The following is a 17,765-nucleotide window of genomic DNA, read 5'->3' on the forward strand; positions in this document are numbered from 1 at the left end:
TGTTATTACCATAAAAGCCTAAGGAGGCAAGCGAATGGGGCTTCCTGGTTGCTATAGCCAAGCAGTCCCTTAGCCCTCTCTTTCACAGAAACATGTATCAGAGTAATCCATTCATCCGTCGTTCAGGGTCTGCTGTTCAGTCCCAGCAGTGTATGAGTCAAACCACAGTCTCTTCTATCAGAGATCAGAGAGAGGAGAGAGGGGAAGAGAGAATGAGACACAGTGAATTAGTTTGGTACATTTGCCACAACAAAATGCAATTAATTAGGTGGCTGAAGACAACAGAAATTAATTTTATTAGAGTCTGGAGACGAGAGAGATTCATTGACAGATGGAGATAGAGATAGATAGATGATAGATAGATAGACTGAAACACAGATACATAGACACACAAATATTATACAAAGGGATACATAAGTAGGTGTATAGATTTGCAACTTCCCAACATATGCTATCATCAGTCTCCATTACCTGCCCTGCTCTCTAGGTAAGGTTTTCTTACATCAGGCCCAAGGGTAACTTTTCCCAACTTTACTGAGATGTAATTGACATATAACCTTGTGTAAGGGTTAGGTGACAACGTGTGGATGTGATACATGTAAATATTGCAGTATGACACAAGGTCAGCCTTAGCTAACAATCCCATAGAAAAGTCACATAATTGCTCCTTCTTTTGGTGGTGAGAGCCTTTAGGATATAATCTCTTAGCTATTTTTTAGGGTGATATGATACGGTATTGTTTACTGTGATCACCATACTGTACATTAGCCCCTCAAATTGTTCATCTTATCACTGAAAGTCGATACTATTTCACCAACATCTCTCCTTTCCCCACACACCCTGTGGTAGCCATCATTCTTCTCTCTGTTTCTACTAGTGTGGCTTTTTCAGATCCCACACATACATGAGATTAATCAGCATCTCTCTTTGTCTGTCTGATTGATCTCACATAGCATAACGCCCTCCAGGTTCCTCAGGGTCATTACAAATGGCAAGAATAATAATCAATTATTATTATTATTGTGGCTGAATAATAATCAATTTTATGTCGATTCAGAAATGGGCATCTCCCACCAGTCAGAGTGTTCTACACATGTGCTTTCAGGAGCAGCACTCCCCCAGACAGTCCCCAAAAACACTGACATGCTGATGCCACACGGGGACAGCTCTGGGGAAATGACACGGGTGGCATCTGGTGAGGAGAGGAAAGACTGTGGGTCCAGAGAGGGTTCGGGCATCATGTTGGATTTTTAATTCTCAGGCTTGCACCTGGCTTAGCCCATTTATTCAGTTATGGAGCCCAGGTTAACTCCTGTGAACTGAAGAGATAAAGACTCAATAATGTCCATCTGGTAATGTGGTGATTAGAAATAAAGAATATTTTATTACATGAATGTGGGGGGTATGAAACATTAGATGTGGGGAACCACACCAGTCATGTGGGATGGACTCTCAAGTGAAGGGTTGAGAAAAGAAGGGGAGTGGTCATCACAGAAAGTTAACCAAGACAGGGAGAGAAAATAGACTTTAAATGGAGGAAGAGTCCAGGGAACACACAGATATTTCCTTCACCCAAATCATGTTTATTCCCCTGGACATTCCCAGAAGACAGTTTCCCCAACTATGGTCCTGACTTTCCTTCAGCACCTCCTGGGATCATAAGATGGGCTCCAAGGCCCCCTCTCTGAATGATGCACTGTTCCCTCTGTGTTCACGTCTTGGCTGCGTTGTGGGTCCTTTTCAGGCTGTTTTGAGCCTCAAATAGCAGCATCCCAAGCACCACCAGGACCAAGCCAGCCACGCCCATCCGGATGGAATTCCCCATGGTGTAGTCTTGGGGGTGGGAGGTGAACAAAGAGGTCACAGAGATCAGAGCGGACCAAAGTCACCCCAGGTACCCTGGATGTCCACCCAGGACACCCACCTCCCTTTGACAGGACATGACCCTCTACCTCCATCCCCATAACTGGGATGTCTCCCACTCACCCATCTTGAGGTCTGACCTATTTGGTGACGGGCTGAGGGTGCCAGCTTCTCCTGAGAATCATGACATGAGTGTGTGAGTGAGGACCTGGGGAGACAGGAGTTTTCCTCTTGGGCCCAGTGTTCTCAGATGCCCCACTTCTCAGATGATGACTTTACACCATCCCTCCATGAGCCTGTCTCTACTAGGCCAGGTTACATGGGCTCTTTGTTGGATGACCTCAGCCTCCTGTGATCTCTGAGTTCAGAACTTGTTCTGAGTGACTTCGGTAAGAGCTGTACTTCTCAAGTTGAGGATGATGGAAAACAATGATCTCAATGCAGAAATAATTTGGAGTTGTGTGTTTCATGTCTTGTTGGAGACACAGAACTCATAAGGCTAAGCACCTACAACTGAGAGATCCCACTAAGTTGACAGCTGAGGACCCAGTGTCCATGGAGGAAGGGTTGGTGGCAGGGGATTCAGAATATCCTGTCAATGGCAAACCCCTGGGCCCCAGCACTTCTTACTGTCCCAGAATCTCCAGAGACAGGGCCCCGAGGTGACAGCTCAGCAACAGGGTCAGGGGTCCCTCACCTGAGACCAGGAGCTCCAGTGGTCACTGGGGAGTGACAGCAGGAAGGGGGAGGTGCTGTGTGAGCTATAGCACCTGTAGGTGCCCCCATGGACTGAGGTCACAGGGCTCATGGAGAACTTCGCCTGGTACTGCTGAGCTCGGTGCTTTGATCTCAGACGTAGGGGAGGATCAGCTGCCCCCTCCTTGGACAGAAGGAAAGTGTCCCTTGGGCTCTGTGACTGACACAGCAGGGTCATGTTCTCTCCTGAGGCCACCCTGGGGCCTGGCAGCACTGAGAGGGAGGGACTGTCAGGCAGGTGTCCTAGAGAGAGGGAGGGAGGGTGAGGGCTGCCTGCCCACCTTCTTCTGACCTGAGAGTCACCAGGCCTCTCTCTGAGAACCCTCCTATCTGTCTGTCTCTGTTTCTCTGAGTCTCCCTTCTCCCCTTCCACCCACCTGCCACACTCTGTCTCTCTCCCTCCCTGGGGTCCTGCACATTCATTCTAGCCTCACCACCTGGGATCCCTATAGGGCCTGTGCACAGTCTGGGTCTCTGTCTGAACCCACTGGCTCCTCACCTGCCACCAGGATGTCCAGGGGGTCACTGGGGGCTGACCAAGCAGAGGAGAGTTTGTATCCACCGTAGCATCTGTACCGGCCCCCGTGGGAGCTGCTCCCAGTGTCCAGGGGGAAGTGGGCCTGAGAGAGCCCAGCCTGGGGCTGCAGGACAAGGATCTGGGGGAGGTCCCGTCCCTCCTCCTTGTGCAGAGCGAATCTGTCATAGCCGATATCAGAGTGACACTGGAGGGTCAGGCTCTGTCCAGAGGCCACAATGGGGCCCTGCTGGCTCAGGAGGGAGGGCTTCCCAGAATCACCTGGGGAGACCAGACATGAGTTACAGGGGTTGTTCCTCCCATAAGCCTCCTTCTCCCATCCTGGCATTCATGTCTCACTGTTGCTATGTTTCTGACTCATGAGCCCCTTTGCTCCACTCACCCCACCCTCTCACATGGGACTCCCTCAGAGCAAGGATCCCAATAATGTGATTGCTGCCTCAATCCTTAGGTGAGACAATAATGGGACTCACCTGGGACCAGGAGCTCCAGGGCATCGCTGGGTGGTGACCACACCTGCAGGTTCTCTCTGTAACAGCCATAGCATCTGAATATCCACCTGTGGCTGGAGGTCACAGGGCCCACAGAGAACTTGGCCTGTGATGTTTCTCTGGGCTGTGGCTGTGTGTCCTGCATCCAGGAGAGCCTGTGATCTCCTTCCTTAGTCAGAATGAACCTGTGAAATCCCTGCCATGAGCTACATTCAAGGGTCACATTTCCCCCTGAGGTCACGACAGGGCTGGGCAGAGCTGAGAGGCTGGGTTCATGGTAGTATCCTAGGAGAGACAGAGACTGTATGTTAAATGGACCTCATGTCCCCCAGAGCTGGGCTGTGAGAGGGAGACACCCTGAGAGCAGACCTACTTCCTGAGGGCAGAGCCTGAAGCTGGGACCCCTGAGTGTCCTCTCACCTGTCACCACCAGCTCCAGGAGGTCACTGCGCTCTGACCTGCTTTTGGGGCTGAGGTAGTAACAGATATCTCCCTGATATCTCCCTGCATCATGCTCTGCCATGCGTGTGATGGAGAATTTGCCCTTGTTCGTGGGCTTCCATTGGCTCGGTGTGTTCCAATCCACCTGTTTTCCTTCCTTGTAGAGATGAAACATCTGGGCCTCCAGGGTTCCCTTACACCAGAGGGTCACAGGGCTCCCATAAGAGATCACAGAGCCTGGCTCAGCCCAGAGGGTGGGTTTGGGGAGGGTCCCTGGAAGGAAACCAGAAGCTGCATTACAAAGACATTCCCCACCCTCATCCCCCAGCTCATCCAGCGCCTCTGTGCTCCCTCCTGAGCCCCAGGGGTGAAGTAACAGGTGGGACCTGGAGTCTGGGGGGTACTTACCTGCCTGCACACAGGTTCTCTGGCCCAGACTCAGCCCTGAAAGAGAGTGCCTGTGAGAGGTTTGCACCTGGACATTGTAGCTCATTCTCTCTTCTCATGGCCCCATCTACTCGAGCTGCCTGAGCCTGAGGGCCCCCATGAATAAGGGTTATAGCCACCCCGTCCCCTCCTCCTCCCACTCCCCGTGTCCACAACTGACCGAGGCAGAGAAGAGCAGAGAGGATGGACATCATGGCGTCTGCTCTGAGGGCTCCTGCTCTGCAGATGGAGGAGGCCTGGGCCTGAAGGACAGAGACACACAGGATGTGGTAGGTCAGGAGTTGCTGCCACCCTTCTGGGCCCTCAGAGCTGTGAACCCACAGCAAGAAGACCACCCCGCCCTGGGCCTGGGTGTGGGTATTTCCATGATGAGAACTCAGGAGGACTATAGGCCATTGCAGACTCTCAGCCCAGATCTGGGGTTTTTCATGACTCCCAGGACTCTCTGCCTGGTCCTAGCTCCTGCTCAGAGAGGGCAGGACCCAGGTTCTCATCCTGAGTCCACCCTCAACAGGCTGGCTCTATATGAATCTCACTACCAGTTTCTCAGCCTCACACAAAAAGAATTCTCTTTCTGTCCTTGATGGGTCCATAAACAAGTATTTACTAATCACCTGCTAGGAATTTATCCAGGTACCAGAAATACAACCGTGATGCAGGAGATCCGTTTCTTGTATTTTGAGAACTCTAATTAGTAGACTTGGGTATTCTAAGGCTAATATTGTAATTCATTGTTTACAAAGGAGAAAATTAAAAAAAATATGATAACTACTGGGGACCATGTCTAGACTGTGTTTGAAGGATCGCTGTGTGAATAGGTGGAGACCTAAGAGGTGGAGTGAGAACATTCTAGAGAGGAAAGAACGTTCTTAAGACCCCTGGACACATACAGATGGTTTGAAAGGGAGGAAGAGAGAGGGAGGTGGTGGCTGGTCATGGGTGTGGCGATCACCACACAAGGGCAAGGGGTGATGTCTTTAACACAAAGGGAATATATAAGAAGCAAACTGTTCAATCAGATCGTCTTATAAAATCCTATGTGCCACGTATTACCAATAAACTAGAGAAGTGCAGTATTTGTCAATAAAAATAAAATATCAACAGTAATTAAATTCTAATATTGTGTGCTAAATGTTAGCTAAACAGCTTATGCGGATTTGTTACATACTCATCGCCTACCCATCGTCAGTCACAAACACATGTAGATAAAGAAGCCGCTGCTAGCCACACCCCGGATTTCTCTGGACTAACCAATAATAATCAAGGGAAGTGCACGCCATCACTATGACCACATCCTGTACCGACTCGCGCCTGGCCAATCAGCGGGGCCCACAGCCCCCTCTCCTGCCCTCACTCCTCCCCCCTATATACCCCCCTGTCCCGTCAGGCCTCGCTCTCTCTCGGCCACCGGGGCTTGCCGTTGCATCGGTGAGTGTGGCAGGGGAGCCAAACCTAGGTTTGAAATAAATGACTCTTTGCTTTTGCATCGGACTCGCTGGCTCCCTGGTGGGCTCTTGGGAACCTTGAAATCTGGGCCAGGTACATGTAATTCTCCATTCTCACTTTGCTGAGAGTTTTTTTAAAAAAAATTTTATCATCAATGGGTGCTGGATTTTGTTGCATGCTTTTTCTGATTCTATTGGATGATCATGTGATTTTTATCCTTCATGTTGTTTATGTGGTGTATCATGTTTATTAATTTATTAATTTGTGAATATTGAACCATCCTTGCATCTCCAGAAACAGTGCTATTTTCTCTTCATACCGAGATTTAATTTCTCTGATGACACCCTTTTTTTTCTTACCCCAATATGTGAGGGTTTATTCCACATGACTGGTTTGGGTCCACACATCTAAAAGCTCATACTTTCTTATACCTTTTTGTTGTTGTTGTTTAAAAAATTTACACGTATTGGGATGACATTGTTTAATAAATTATATAAGTTTCAAGTGTACAATTTTATAGTACATCTGTATATTTTTACATAAAGGAAACAGAGCTATTTTCTCTCCACACCGAGATTTAATTTCTCTGATGACCCCTTTTTTTTTCTTACTCCAATATGTGAGGGTTTATTCCACATGACTGGTTTGGGTCCACACATCTAAAAGCTCATACTTTCTTATACTTTTTTGTTTTTGTTGTTTAAAAAATTTACACGTATTGCGGTGACATTGTTTAATAAATTATATGTTTCAAGTGTATAATTTTATAGTACATCTGTATATTTTTACATAATAAGATGTTCTTTATTTTATTTTTAATGTTTTTATTGATGTCAGAGAGGAAGAGAGAGTGAGAAAGAGGTAGAAACATCAATGATGAGAGAGAATCACTGATCAGTTGCTTTTGTAAATTAGTAATCCACACATGAAACCTATTTGTTCATGTTGACTAATGTTATCCCAATAAAATAAAAAAAGTATTTTATTACATAACAGTGGGGGAGAGTATGAGGTGTTAGAGGAGGGGACCCACACCAGCCATATGGATGGACCCCCAAGTCACAGGGGTGAGAAAAGAAGGGGGTTTGTCACAGAAAGTCAACCAAGATAGGGAGAGAAAATACACTTTTAATGGGGGGAAGAGTCCTGTACAGGGAACACACATACAGACATTTCCGGCACCCAAACCACATCTACTCTCCTGGACACACTGAGCAGATGGTTCCCACAACTGCTGGTCCCCACTTTCCTTCAGTACCTCCTGGGGTCATCAGATGGGCTCCAGGCTCCACTTCTCTGAACCATGCATTGTTCCCTTTGTGTTCACTTCCCCATTGCTCCCCTCCATCTGTTTCCTGCCCCCCCCCATACCTTCACCACCATATTGTCTGTGTCTATATGCATATAAGTCCTTAGGTTAATCTCTATAACATTACGTTGTGTAAATGTATCACTGCTTTTTTATTCACTCATCTACTGATGGGCTCTCGGGAAGTTGTAAATAACGCTGCTATGAACATAGGGGTGCATATTGCATATATTCTTTCTGATTGGTGTTTCTGGTTTCTCCCTAGAAACAAAGGAAAAAATAAACAAATGGGATGACATCAAAGGGGCTTCTGCAAAGAAAACCGGCTGAAGAGGGACCCCACTGTATGGGAGAAGATATTTGCTAATGATACATCTGATAAGGGGATAATTTCCAAAATATATAAAGTTCTTATATAACTCAACAAAACGAAGACAAATAATCCAAATAAAACAGGAGCAGAGGGCCTGAGTAGACACTTATCCAAAGAGGACATACACATGGCCTGGGCATGAGTAGAAACTTATCCAAAGAGGACATACACATGGCCAAGAGGCATATAAAAATGTGCAACGTCATAAATCATCAGACATGCAAATTAAAATGACAATGAGGTACAACCTTACACCTGCCAGAATGGCTACCATCAATACATCAACGAACAACAAGTGCTGGCAAGGATGTGGAGAAAAGTGAATCTTAGTGTACTGCTGGTGGGAATGCAGACTGGTGCAGCCACTATGGAAATCAGTATGGATTTTTCTCAAAAAAATTAAAATCGAGCTGCCTTATGACCCAGTGATCCTCCAGAACCTCTTGGTAGCGTCAGATCTATTTCCAAGGTTCTGCCTTGCTGGACGGTGGGTTTGTTGTCTTTTGCGTTTACGTCCCAGCTGCACCATGGGGTCTTCTCTGACGGTGCCAATCCTGATACAGCAACACCCCAATGACCACCAGGACCAAGCCAACCACGCCCATCCGGATGAGATTCCCCACTGTGTAGTCTTGGGGGGTTGAGGCTGGAGGTTGTGGACAGAGAGGTTACAGAGGTCAGGGTAGTATCAAACCAGCCCAGCATCCCTAGATGTGTATCCAGGTCACCTGACTTCCATTGACTGGATTTGACCCTCTGCACTCAGCCCCATCACTGACAATTTCCCACACTCACCTGCCTCGGAGTCTGACTTGTTCTGTGATGGTCCCAGGGGATCAGCTGCTCCTGAGAACCAACACACAGTGTGGGGTGAGGAGGTGTGGGAATGCTTAAGGCATCTCTTCTCTGATCTCCAAGGAGCCCCCAAACTAATAATGTCCATCTCAACCTCTTGTCTTGTAAGTAAGTACGATGCGAAGAGGAACAACTGGGGCTTCATTGTGTCTTGAGATCAGGAACGTGAAGGAGTGAAGGGCTGGGTCTACCTTTTAGTTCCTCCACCTCAGCCGGCTCTTTGTGTCTCTGACTTTGGATTATAATCATAGTGACACCGTCACTGCTACAGAGGGGACAGGCCCAATAATGCCACTTCCTGGAGGTTCACTGTGAGGCCCCCTCTCCTAGGAGCTCAGACCCAGAACTGACAGGAAATGTAAGCTCTGAGCCACGATTCTCTCCTTTTACACCTGGAGCCACTGAAGTCCAAGTCAGCACCTCCACAGGTGCCTGAACCCCCACATGACTCAGCCTCTGTTCCCCACGGAGACACCACCACCTCCCCACAGAGACCCTCACTTACCCGTCTGCTGGCCTGACACCATGGTAGGGAGGGGAGGATCCTCAGAGCCTCCTGGGGATCAGAATGAAGTGTGAGGGTTTGGTGCTGCCTTCTCCCCACTTGAGCCCGGCTTCTCCTCCTCAGCCTGAGCTCCAACGTCTCCCTCTGCCATGACCATCCCTCATGTCCTCGCCCTCACTTACCCCTCTGCAGGCCTGACCCTATGACTGGGAAGGAGGGAGTCCTCGAGCCCCTGGCCCGGGTGGTTCCGTAAAATCCCTCCCTGAGTCCCAGCTCTCCTAGGACTCAGCCTGTTTGTCCTTGAGATCTGAGGTCTCTTCTGACTCCTGGGAATCTCTGCCTGGTCTGAACTCAGAGTTGGGCCTCTAAGCTCCCTCAGAGCAAAAACGCCCAGTAACTCATGAGCTGTGGACAGGGGCACTGTGGGTAGGGGGCGGGGTTCATAGAGGGTCCAGCATGAGGACAGAAAGAGGGGAAGATCTGGGTGGTCTCTGGGCCCCCCAAAGCTCAGGCTTTTTACCTATGTCTGTGCTGTGGCCCAGTCAAGGCCCAACTGCTGCTCACCTGGCACCTTCTAGACCCAGGTAAAGGGCAGGGATGTACAAAGATAGCAGGGTGTCTGTGGGGCAGATGTCCTCTGAGTGACCATCCCTAGAGCCCCCCGCTCCCTTTCAGTTCATAGTTCTTCTGGGGACAGAACCCTGAGCTGCCAGCTCAGCAGACAGGCTCAGGGGCTCCTCACCTGAGACCAGGAGCTCCAGGGGCTCACTGGGGAGTGACAGCAGGTAGGGGGAGGAACTATTTGAGGTGTAGCACCTATAGCTGTCCCTGTTGGCTGAGGTCACAGGACTCATGGAGAACTCTGCCTGGTTCTGCTGAGCTTGGTGCTTTGATCCCAGAAGCAGGGGGGCATCCGCTGCCCCCTCCTTGGACAGAAGGAAAGTGTCCCTCGGGCTCCGTGACTGACAAAGCAGGGTCACCTTTCCTTCAGATGGCACCCTGAGGCCTATGTGCACCACCACTGATAGAGATGGTCTGTCAGGCAGGTGTCCTAGAGAGAGGGAGGGATTAGGGCTGCCTGCCCACCGTGTTCTCCCCTGAGAGTCACCAGGCCTCTCTCTGAGGACCCGTCTCTCTGTCTGTCTCTGTTTCTCTGAGTCTCCCTTCTCTCCACCCAACTCCTGCTTCCCTGTCTCTCTTCCTCCCTGGGACCTGCACTTTCATTCTGGCCTCACCCCCTGACACCCCCAGCAGGACCTGTTCAGAGTCTGGGTCCCTGTCTGAACCTACTGCCTCCTCACCTGCCACCAGGATGTCCAGGGGGTCACTGGGGGCCGACCACTCAGAAGAGAGGTTGTATCCACCGTAGCATCTGTACCGGCCCCCGTGGGAGCTGCTCACAGTGTCCAGTGGGAAGTGGGCCTGAGCGAGCCCAGCCTGGGGCTGCAGGACAAGGCTCTGGGGGAGGTCCCATCCCCCCTCCTTGTGCAGAGCGAATCTGTCATAGCCGACATCAGAGCGACACTGGAGGGTCAGGTTCTGTCCAGAGGCCACGATGTGGCCCTGCTGGCTCAGGAGATAAGGCTTCCCAGACTCACCTGGGGAGACCAGACATGAATTACAGGACTGCTCCTCCCATAAACTCCTTCTACTGGCCTGGCCTCCTGGTCTCATTGTCTCTCTCTGTGTCTCTGATCCATGGACCCCTGAACTCCCTCACCCCATCCTCTCCCATAGGGCTTCCTTCACAGCAAAAATGCCAATAACGTGTCTGGTGCCTCAATCCATGATGAGACAATAATGGGACTCACCTGAGACCAGGAGCTCCAGGAGGTTACTGGGATGTGACCACACATGGGGCCTGTCCCTGTAATAGCCATAGCATCTGAACATCCACCTGTGGCTGCGGGTCACAGGGCCCACAGGGAACAGGGTCTGGAACTGCCCACTGGACTGTGGCTGTGAGTCCAGGGTCCAGGAGAGTCTGTGATCTCCTTCCTTAGTCAGTATGAACCTGTGAAACCCCTGCCCTGAGCCACACTGGAGGGTCACGTACCCTCCTGAGGTCAGGACAGGGCTGGGGAGGGCTGAGAGGCTGGGTTTGCTGAAGGATCCTAGGAGAGGAGGGGGCAGCATCTTAGATGGGTTCATACCTCCGTCACACCACCAAGGGCTAGGCTGTGAGAGGGAGACACCCTGAGAGCCGCCCCCCGCCCTCCTGAGGGCAGAGCCTGAGGCTGGGACCCCTGAGTGTGCTCTCACCTGTCACCACCAGCTCCAGGGAGTCACTGTGCTCTGACCAGCCTGTGAATCTGATATAGTAACAGTAGTATCTCCCTGCATCATGCTCTGTCATGCGTGTGATGGAGAGCTTGACCTTGTCTCTGGGATTCCACTTAGTCTGTGTTTTCCAAAGCACACGTTTTTGTTGTCTGTACATACAGAACTCCTGGGCCTCCAGGGTCCCCTGACACCAGAGGGTCACAGGGCTCCCATAAGGGACCACAGGGCCTGGCTCAGCCCACATGGTGGCTTTGGAGAGGGTCCCTGGAGGGAAACCAGAGACTACATTACACAGACATTCCAAACTCCCCATCTCCCAGCTCAGCCCAAGACCCTCCTGGCTTATAACCTCATCCCAGGACCTCTGTGCTCCCACCTGAGCCCCAGGGGTGAAGTGACAGGTGGGACATGAAGCCTGGGGAGGACTCACCTGCCTGCACGTGGATGATCTGGCCCAGACTCAGCCCTGGAAGAGAGTGTCTGTGAGAGGTTTGTACCCAGATGTCTGAGCTGATTCCCTTCCCATCAGGGCCCTGTCCACTCAAGCTGCCTGAGGCTAAGGTTTCCCATGAACAAGAGCATGCAGCTGCCCCTCCTGCTTCCCTTCCCCATGTCCACAACTGACCGAGGCAGAGAAGAACAGAGAGGATGGACATCATGGTGTCTGCTCTGACGCTCCTGCTCTACAGATAGAGGAGGCCTGGGCCTGAAGGACAGAGATGCACAGGATGTGGTGGGTCAGGAGTTGTTGCGATCCTTCCGGGCCCTCAGAGAGGTGAACCCACAGCAAGAAGACCTCCCTCCCTCCCCCCAGGCCTAGGTCATAATTTTTCCATGATGAGGCCTCTGGAGACTCTCAACCCCAGGTCTGGGGTCTCTTCTGACTCCCAGGACCCTCTGCCTGGTCTGACCTCCTACTCAGAGAGGACAGGACCCAGGTTCTCATCCTGAGTCCACCCTCAACAGGCTAGCTCTACCTGCAGCTCATTACCTGTGTCTTCATCCACCCCCTAAGGGAATTCTCTTTCTGCCTTTGACTCATCCATAAACAAGTATTTACTGCTCACCTACTACCTGCCAAGTACTTGTACCAAGAACAGAAATATATCCGTGATCCAGGAGACCCATTTCCTGTATTTTGAGAACTCTAATTAGTAGACTAGGGCATTCTAAGGCTAATGTTGTAATTAATTGTTTACAAAGGAGAAATTTTAAAAGTATGAGAACTGGACTAGACCATGTCTAGACTGTGTTTGAAGGAATGGCTTTTTGAGTAAGTAGAGTGTGTTCATTTTAGAGAGGAAAGAACATTTTAGAGCCCCTGGACACATACAGACTATCTGAAAGGGAGGAAGAGAGAGGGAGGTGGTGGCTGGTCATGGGTGTGGTGATCACCACACAAGGGCATGGTGTGATATCTTTAACACAAAAGGAATATATACTGGTAAGAAGCAAACTGTTTGGTCAGATCGTCTTATAAAATCCTATGTGCCACTTATTACAAATAAACTAGAAAAGTGCAATATTTCTAAATAAAATATCAACAGTTATCTATACTAATAAAAGGGTAATATGCTAATTAGACTGGCTTTATTCCAGACATCCTTCTGGACAAAGCCATGGTGGCGGGGGCTGAGGTAGAGGCCAGCAGGGGAGAGCAGTTAGGAGCAATCAGGCCGGCAGGGAGAGCAGACAGGCAGGTGAACAGTTAGGAGCTAGTGGTCCTGGGTTGTGAGAGGGATGTCTGACTGCCCACTGATTGCCTAAACCAGCAGTAGGACATCCCCCAAGGGGGTCCCTGATTGAAGAGGATGCAGGCTGGGCTGAGGGACTCCCTCACCCTCCCGTGCATAAATTTTGTGCACTGGGCCTCTAGTTAAATTATAATATTGTGTGTAAAGCAATGTTTTATAAATGGCTTATATTGATTTGTGTGTGTGTGTGTTCATTGGGTAATTGTACTTGTCTGATTGGGTGGAAACAGAGGTGAGAGCTGAGGTTGGAGGGTCTGATCTGGATGATCATGAACACCCTTCAGTTCAGAAAGAAGAGTCTGGATTTACCCTCAATTCAGGGAGGATCATGGAAGGATTTTGAGCAGAAAATGGACAAATTCTGAAATGAGGTTAGATTCCTATGTGGAGGGTGAACTGGAGAAGGGAGCTAAGAGCTCAGGAAGGTGGTGGACATGACGGCTACCTTGGGGGTGTGTGAAGGTGCCCTCCCTCCCTGCCTTGTTGACTGAGGACACCAAGCGGCCCTTAGGACAGTGAGCCCAGGGGTGGGGGAGGGAGGAGCCTGGGGGCTGTGCAAGATGCATCTGCTCCCACAGGGAAGCTCAGCACCTCCTCCTGGACCTGGGACACAGGTCCTACGTCTCACACAGGTTCCACCTGACTTTCTGTTTCTGTGAGCAGTGGGTTCTCTCCATCTCCTGGGGACCAATCATCTGAGTCATTTCTGCCCCTTCAGAACACGTTTGAGGCCAGGTTTCACTTTGCTTTTCAAGCTGTAGAGACTCTTCAGGATTCAGAAAAAAATGACATTCATCTCACACACACACACACACACACACACACACACACACACACGAGTTTAAATATCAGGTGTGGCACTATCACATCCTGAATAGTTGAAGGATACTTGAGCAGGCCACTTCCTCCCTTGACCTCATCGCAATACCAACGCTTCCCCCATAAATGTGGTGAGAATTCTTCTCGACTGAAACATGGAGGAAACAAAACCAGCCATACACGCAGATGAAGATGGTGGAGGTTTGAGAAATTGAAAAGCGGAGATGCCTCGTCCAAAGGAGCAGAAGGAAGACTCCAGGTCAGTCAGACCTGCAGACAGATGAGGCTCTGAGGATCAGGTGAGACCTCAGATACTGCTGAGCTGCCTCCTGAGAGCCGGACTCCCCCTGAGCTCTCATCCAGGGAGATGCAGAGTCAGGCCCAGGGCGGGGCCATCTCCTGGCTGTGGGTCTGCAGTTGTGAAAACCCAGAAAGGCAGCAGCAGCCCCTGACTCACCACATCCTGTGTGTCTTGGTCCTTCAGGCCCAGGCCTCCTCCATCTGAAGAGCAGGAGCCCTCAGAGCCATGACGTCCATCCTCTCTGCTCTTCTCTGCCTCGGTCACTTGTGGAGACCAGCAGCAGGAGGGGATGGGCAGGAAATTCCCCCTTGTTCTTGTGGAACCTCAAGCTCAGGCAGCTCGAGTGGACAGGGCCCTGATTGGAAGAAAATCAGCTCAGATGTCCAGGTGGAAAACTCTGACAGGAACTCTCTTCCAGGGATGAGTCTGGACCAAGGGACCGGTATGCAGGCAGGTGAGGCCTCCCCAGCTCCATGTCCCTCCTCTTATGTCATCCCCTGGGGCTAAGGAGGGAGCACAGAGGTGCTTGGATGAGGTGATACAATGAGAGTATTTAGGGCTGTTCTGGGCAATGAGGGAGGGAAGGTCTTTGTAATGCAGCCTCTGGTTTCCTTCCAGAGATCCTCTCCAAACCCATCCTCTGGGCTGAGCCGGCCTCTGTGATTCCGTATGGGAGCCCTGTGACCCTCTCGTGTCAGGGGACCCTCGATGCCAAAAAGTTCTACCTGTATAAGGAAAGAAAACGTTTGCTTTGGAACACGCAGACCCGATGGGATCCCACGAACAGGGCCAAGTTGTCCATCAAACAGATGAACCAGGACTTTGCAGGAATATATCACTGTTACTATCACAGCCCCACAGGCTGGTCAGAGCCCAGCGACTTCCTGGAGCTGGTGGTGACAGGTGAGAGGCCCTCAATGGTCGCAGCCTCAAGCTCTGCCCTCAGGAAGGGGGTCTGCTCTCAGGGTGTCTCCCGCTGACAGCCCAGCCCTGGGGGACATGAGGAAGGAGCAAGCCTATTTAACACACTGCCTCCTCCTCTCCTAGGATCCTACAGTAAACCCAGCCTCTCAGTCCTGCCCAGCCTTGTCATGACCTCAGGAGGGAACGTGACCCTCCAGTGTGGTTCAGGCCAAGGATTTGATGGATTCATTCTGACTAAGGAAGGAGAACACAAGCTCGCCTGGTCCCTGGACTCTCAGCCACAGCCCACTGGGCAGTTCCAGGCCCTGTTTCCTCTGGGCCCCCTGACCTCCATTCAGAGGTGGACGTTCAGATGCTATGGCTGTTACAAGAACGTGCCCCAGGTGTGGTCACACCCCAGTGAGTCCCTGGAGCTCCTGGTCTCAGGTGAGAAATTCCCATCCCTTCCACATCCATGTTTTGAGAGACCAGACTGGTTATTGGTATCTTTGCTGAGAGGGGAGCCCCCTGTGAGAGGGTGGGGTACGGCAAGATTTGGGGCTTCCTGATCAGAGACACTGAGTGTGAGAGACACAGTGACACCTATGGGCCAGGACAGGAGAAGGGAGTTTATGGGAGGAGCAGCCCCTGTAATTCACATCTGGTCTTCCCATATGTCACTGGGAAGCCCTCCCTCCTGACCCAGCAGGGCCCCATTGTGGCCTCTGGCCAAAGTCTGACCCTCTAGTTTCATTCTGATGTCAGCTATGACAGATCCGCTCTGTCCAAGGAGCGGGGACGGGACCTCCCCCAGAGCCTTGTCCTGCAGCCCCAGGCTGGGCTCTCTCAGACCCACTTCCCCCTGGACACTGTGAGCAGATCCCACGGGGGCCGGTACAGATGCTACGGGGGATCTTCCCATATGTCTCTGGGAAGCCTTCCCTCCTGACCCAGCAGGGTCCCATTGTGGCCTGGCCAAAGCCTGACCCTCTAGTTTCATTCTGATGTCGGCTATGACAGATCCGCTCTGTCCAAGGAGTGGGGACGGGATCTCCCCCAGAGCCTTGTTCTGCAGCCCCAGACTGGGCTCTCTCAGGCCCACTTCCCCCTGGACACTGTGAGCAGCTCCCATGGGGGCCGGTACAGATGCTCCAATGGATACAACCTCTCTTCCAAGTGGTCGGCCCCTAGTGACCCCCTGGACATCTGAGCAAAGATACCAATAACTTGTATGTTTATTGAGGATCTAGTGGCTTCAGTAAGACACACAGACTCTGCACAGGCTGGACTGTGGGGTGGGTCTCACAGGTGGTGATAGCTAGGACAAGGGGTGTGGGCTCTCCAGGGAAGGAGACAGCATGAGCCATGGAATGGGAGCAAGAAGGATAGACTCAGGGAAAACAGAGACAGACAGAGAGGAGGGTCCTCAGAGAGAGGCCTGGTGACTCTCAGGTCAGAACAACATGGGCAGGCAGCCCTCACTCTTCCTCCCTCTCTCTAGGACACTTGCCTGACAGACCCTCCTTGTCAATGCATCCAGGCACCTTAGGAGAGAACATGGCCCTTCTGTCAGTCATAGAGACTGAGGGAAACTTTCCTTCTGTCCAAGGAGGGGGCAGCCAATCCCCTGCTTTTAGATCCAAGTTTTGAGCTCTCCAGTACCAGGCAGAGTTCTTAAGTTTTGAGCTCACCAGTACCAGGTGGAGTTCTCCATGAGTCCTGTGACCTTTGCCCACGGGGGGACTTACAGGTGCACAGCTCACACAGTACCTCCCCCTACCTGCTGTCACTCCCCAGTGAGCCCCTGGAGCTCCTGGTCTCAGGTGAGGGGTCCTTGACCCACTTCTTTCTTTTCTTTTTTTAAAAAATATATTTTTATTGATTTCAGAGAGGAAGGAAGGAAGGAGAGAGAGATAGAAACATCCATGATGAGAGGTAATCTTGGATCGGTTGCCTCCTGCAAGTCCGCTACTGGGGATTGAGCCCACAACCCAGGCATGTGCCCTTGACAGGAATCGAACCTGGGACCTTTCAGTTCGCAGGCCAACGCTCTATCTACTGAGCCACACCGGCTAGGGCTTGACCCACTCCTTTCTATGCTCAGTCAGCTCAGGGCCCTGTAATGAGACTCTGAGGGCTCCACCAAACAATAGGTTCCAGACCCCCTAACTCTAACACTCATCCACGGATTCCTGCTCCCCAGGTTTTGAATCAGGGGATCTCTCAGCCGTGGGGAAATAAGATGTTGTGGCCTTGCATTTCAGACAAAACACTGGAAAGAGCACTCAGTGTCTGTATTGAGTCAACTTTTTCTTTTTTTGGTGTACATTTTAATTTCTCTCTCTCCTTTTTGACAGTATTACAGCTATCCCCTGTTTTCTCCCTTTTTGGCTCCCTCTACCCAACACCCACCCTACCTCAGGCCTTAGCCATGCTATTGTCTGTATCCATGGATATGCACATATGCATATATGTTCTTTGGTTAATCTCTTCCTGTCCCTCCTCCCCTCACCTCTGCCGACTCCCACTGATGTCTGTCAGTCTGTTCCATGTATCCATACCTCTGGACCTACTTTGTTTGTCAGTTTATTTTGTTCATTAGATTCCACATATAAGTGAGACCACGTGGTATTTGTCTTCTCTAACTTGCCTATTTTGCTTGCCATAATACTCTCCAGGTCCCT

At 50.9% G+C, this 17,765-nt stretch overlaps 2 protein-coding genes and 1 pseudogene across 4 annotated transcripts in view; 1 reads left to right on the top strand and 2 right to left on the bottom strand.

The window, feature by feature from the left end:
* Window positions 1-1,497: 1,497 nt before the first annotated feature.
* On the bottom strand, window positions 1,498-4,727 carry LOC102771090 (annotated as a pseudogene).
* Window positions 4,728-8,052: 3,325 nt separating this feature from the next.
* Window positions 8,053-11,963, bottom strand: LOC102770597 (leukocyte immunoglobulin-like receptor subfamily A member 5). Of its 3 annotated transcripts, XM_006771431.2 has the most exons (8): window positions 11,930-11,963; window positions 11,735-11,770; window positions 11,284-11,568; window positions 10,833-11,135; window positions 10,323-10,619; window positions 9,764-10,072; window positions 8,457-8,507; window positions 8,053-8,307 (listed from the first exon to the last, which is right to left on the bottom strand). In XM_006771431.2, the coding sequence occupies exons 1-8, from the start codon at window positions 11,961-11,963 to the stop codon at window positions 8,171-8,173; spliced, it is 1,452 nt and encodes a 483-aa protein (XP_006771494.1). In that variant the 3' UTR covers window positions 8,053-8,170. The 3 variants fall into 3 exon arrangements, with proteins under 3 accessions (XP_006771494.1, XP_006771495.1, XP_015424409.1); XM_006771432.2 differs by lacking the exon at window positions 8,457-8,507; XM_015568923.1 differs by lacking the exons at window positions 9,764-10,072; window positions 10,323-10,619.
* Window positions 11,964-14,403: 2,440 nt separating this feature from the next.
* The window catches only part of LOC102771371 (leukocyte immunoglobulin-like receptor subfamily A member 6), a 13,516-nt gene continuing 10,154 nt past the window's right edge, over window positions 14,404-17,765 (top strand). The window contains exons 1-4 of the mRNA XM_015568921.1: window positions 14,404-14,437; window positions 14,597-14,632; window positions 14,797-15,081; window positions 15,226-15,528. Coding sequence (XP_015424407.1) covers window positions 14,404-14,437; window positions 14,597-14,632; window positions 14,797-15,081; window positions 15,226-15,528 — 658 coding nt within the window. The remainder of the gene's footprint in view (window positions 14,438-14,596; window positions 14,633-14,796; window positions 15,082-15,225; window positions 15,529-17,765) is intronic.

The sequence above is a fragment of the Myotis davidii genome, unplaced genomic scaffold, assembly GCF_000327345.1.
Source record: "Myotis davidii unplaced genomic scaffold, ASM32734v1 scaffold1265, whole genome shotgun sequence".
NCBI lineage: Eukaryota > Metazoa > Chordata > Mammalia > Chiroptera > Vespertilionidae > Myotis > Myotis davidii.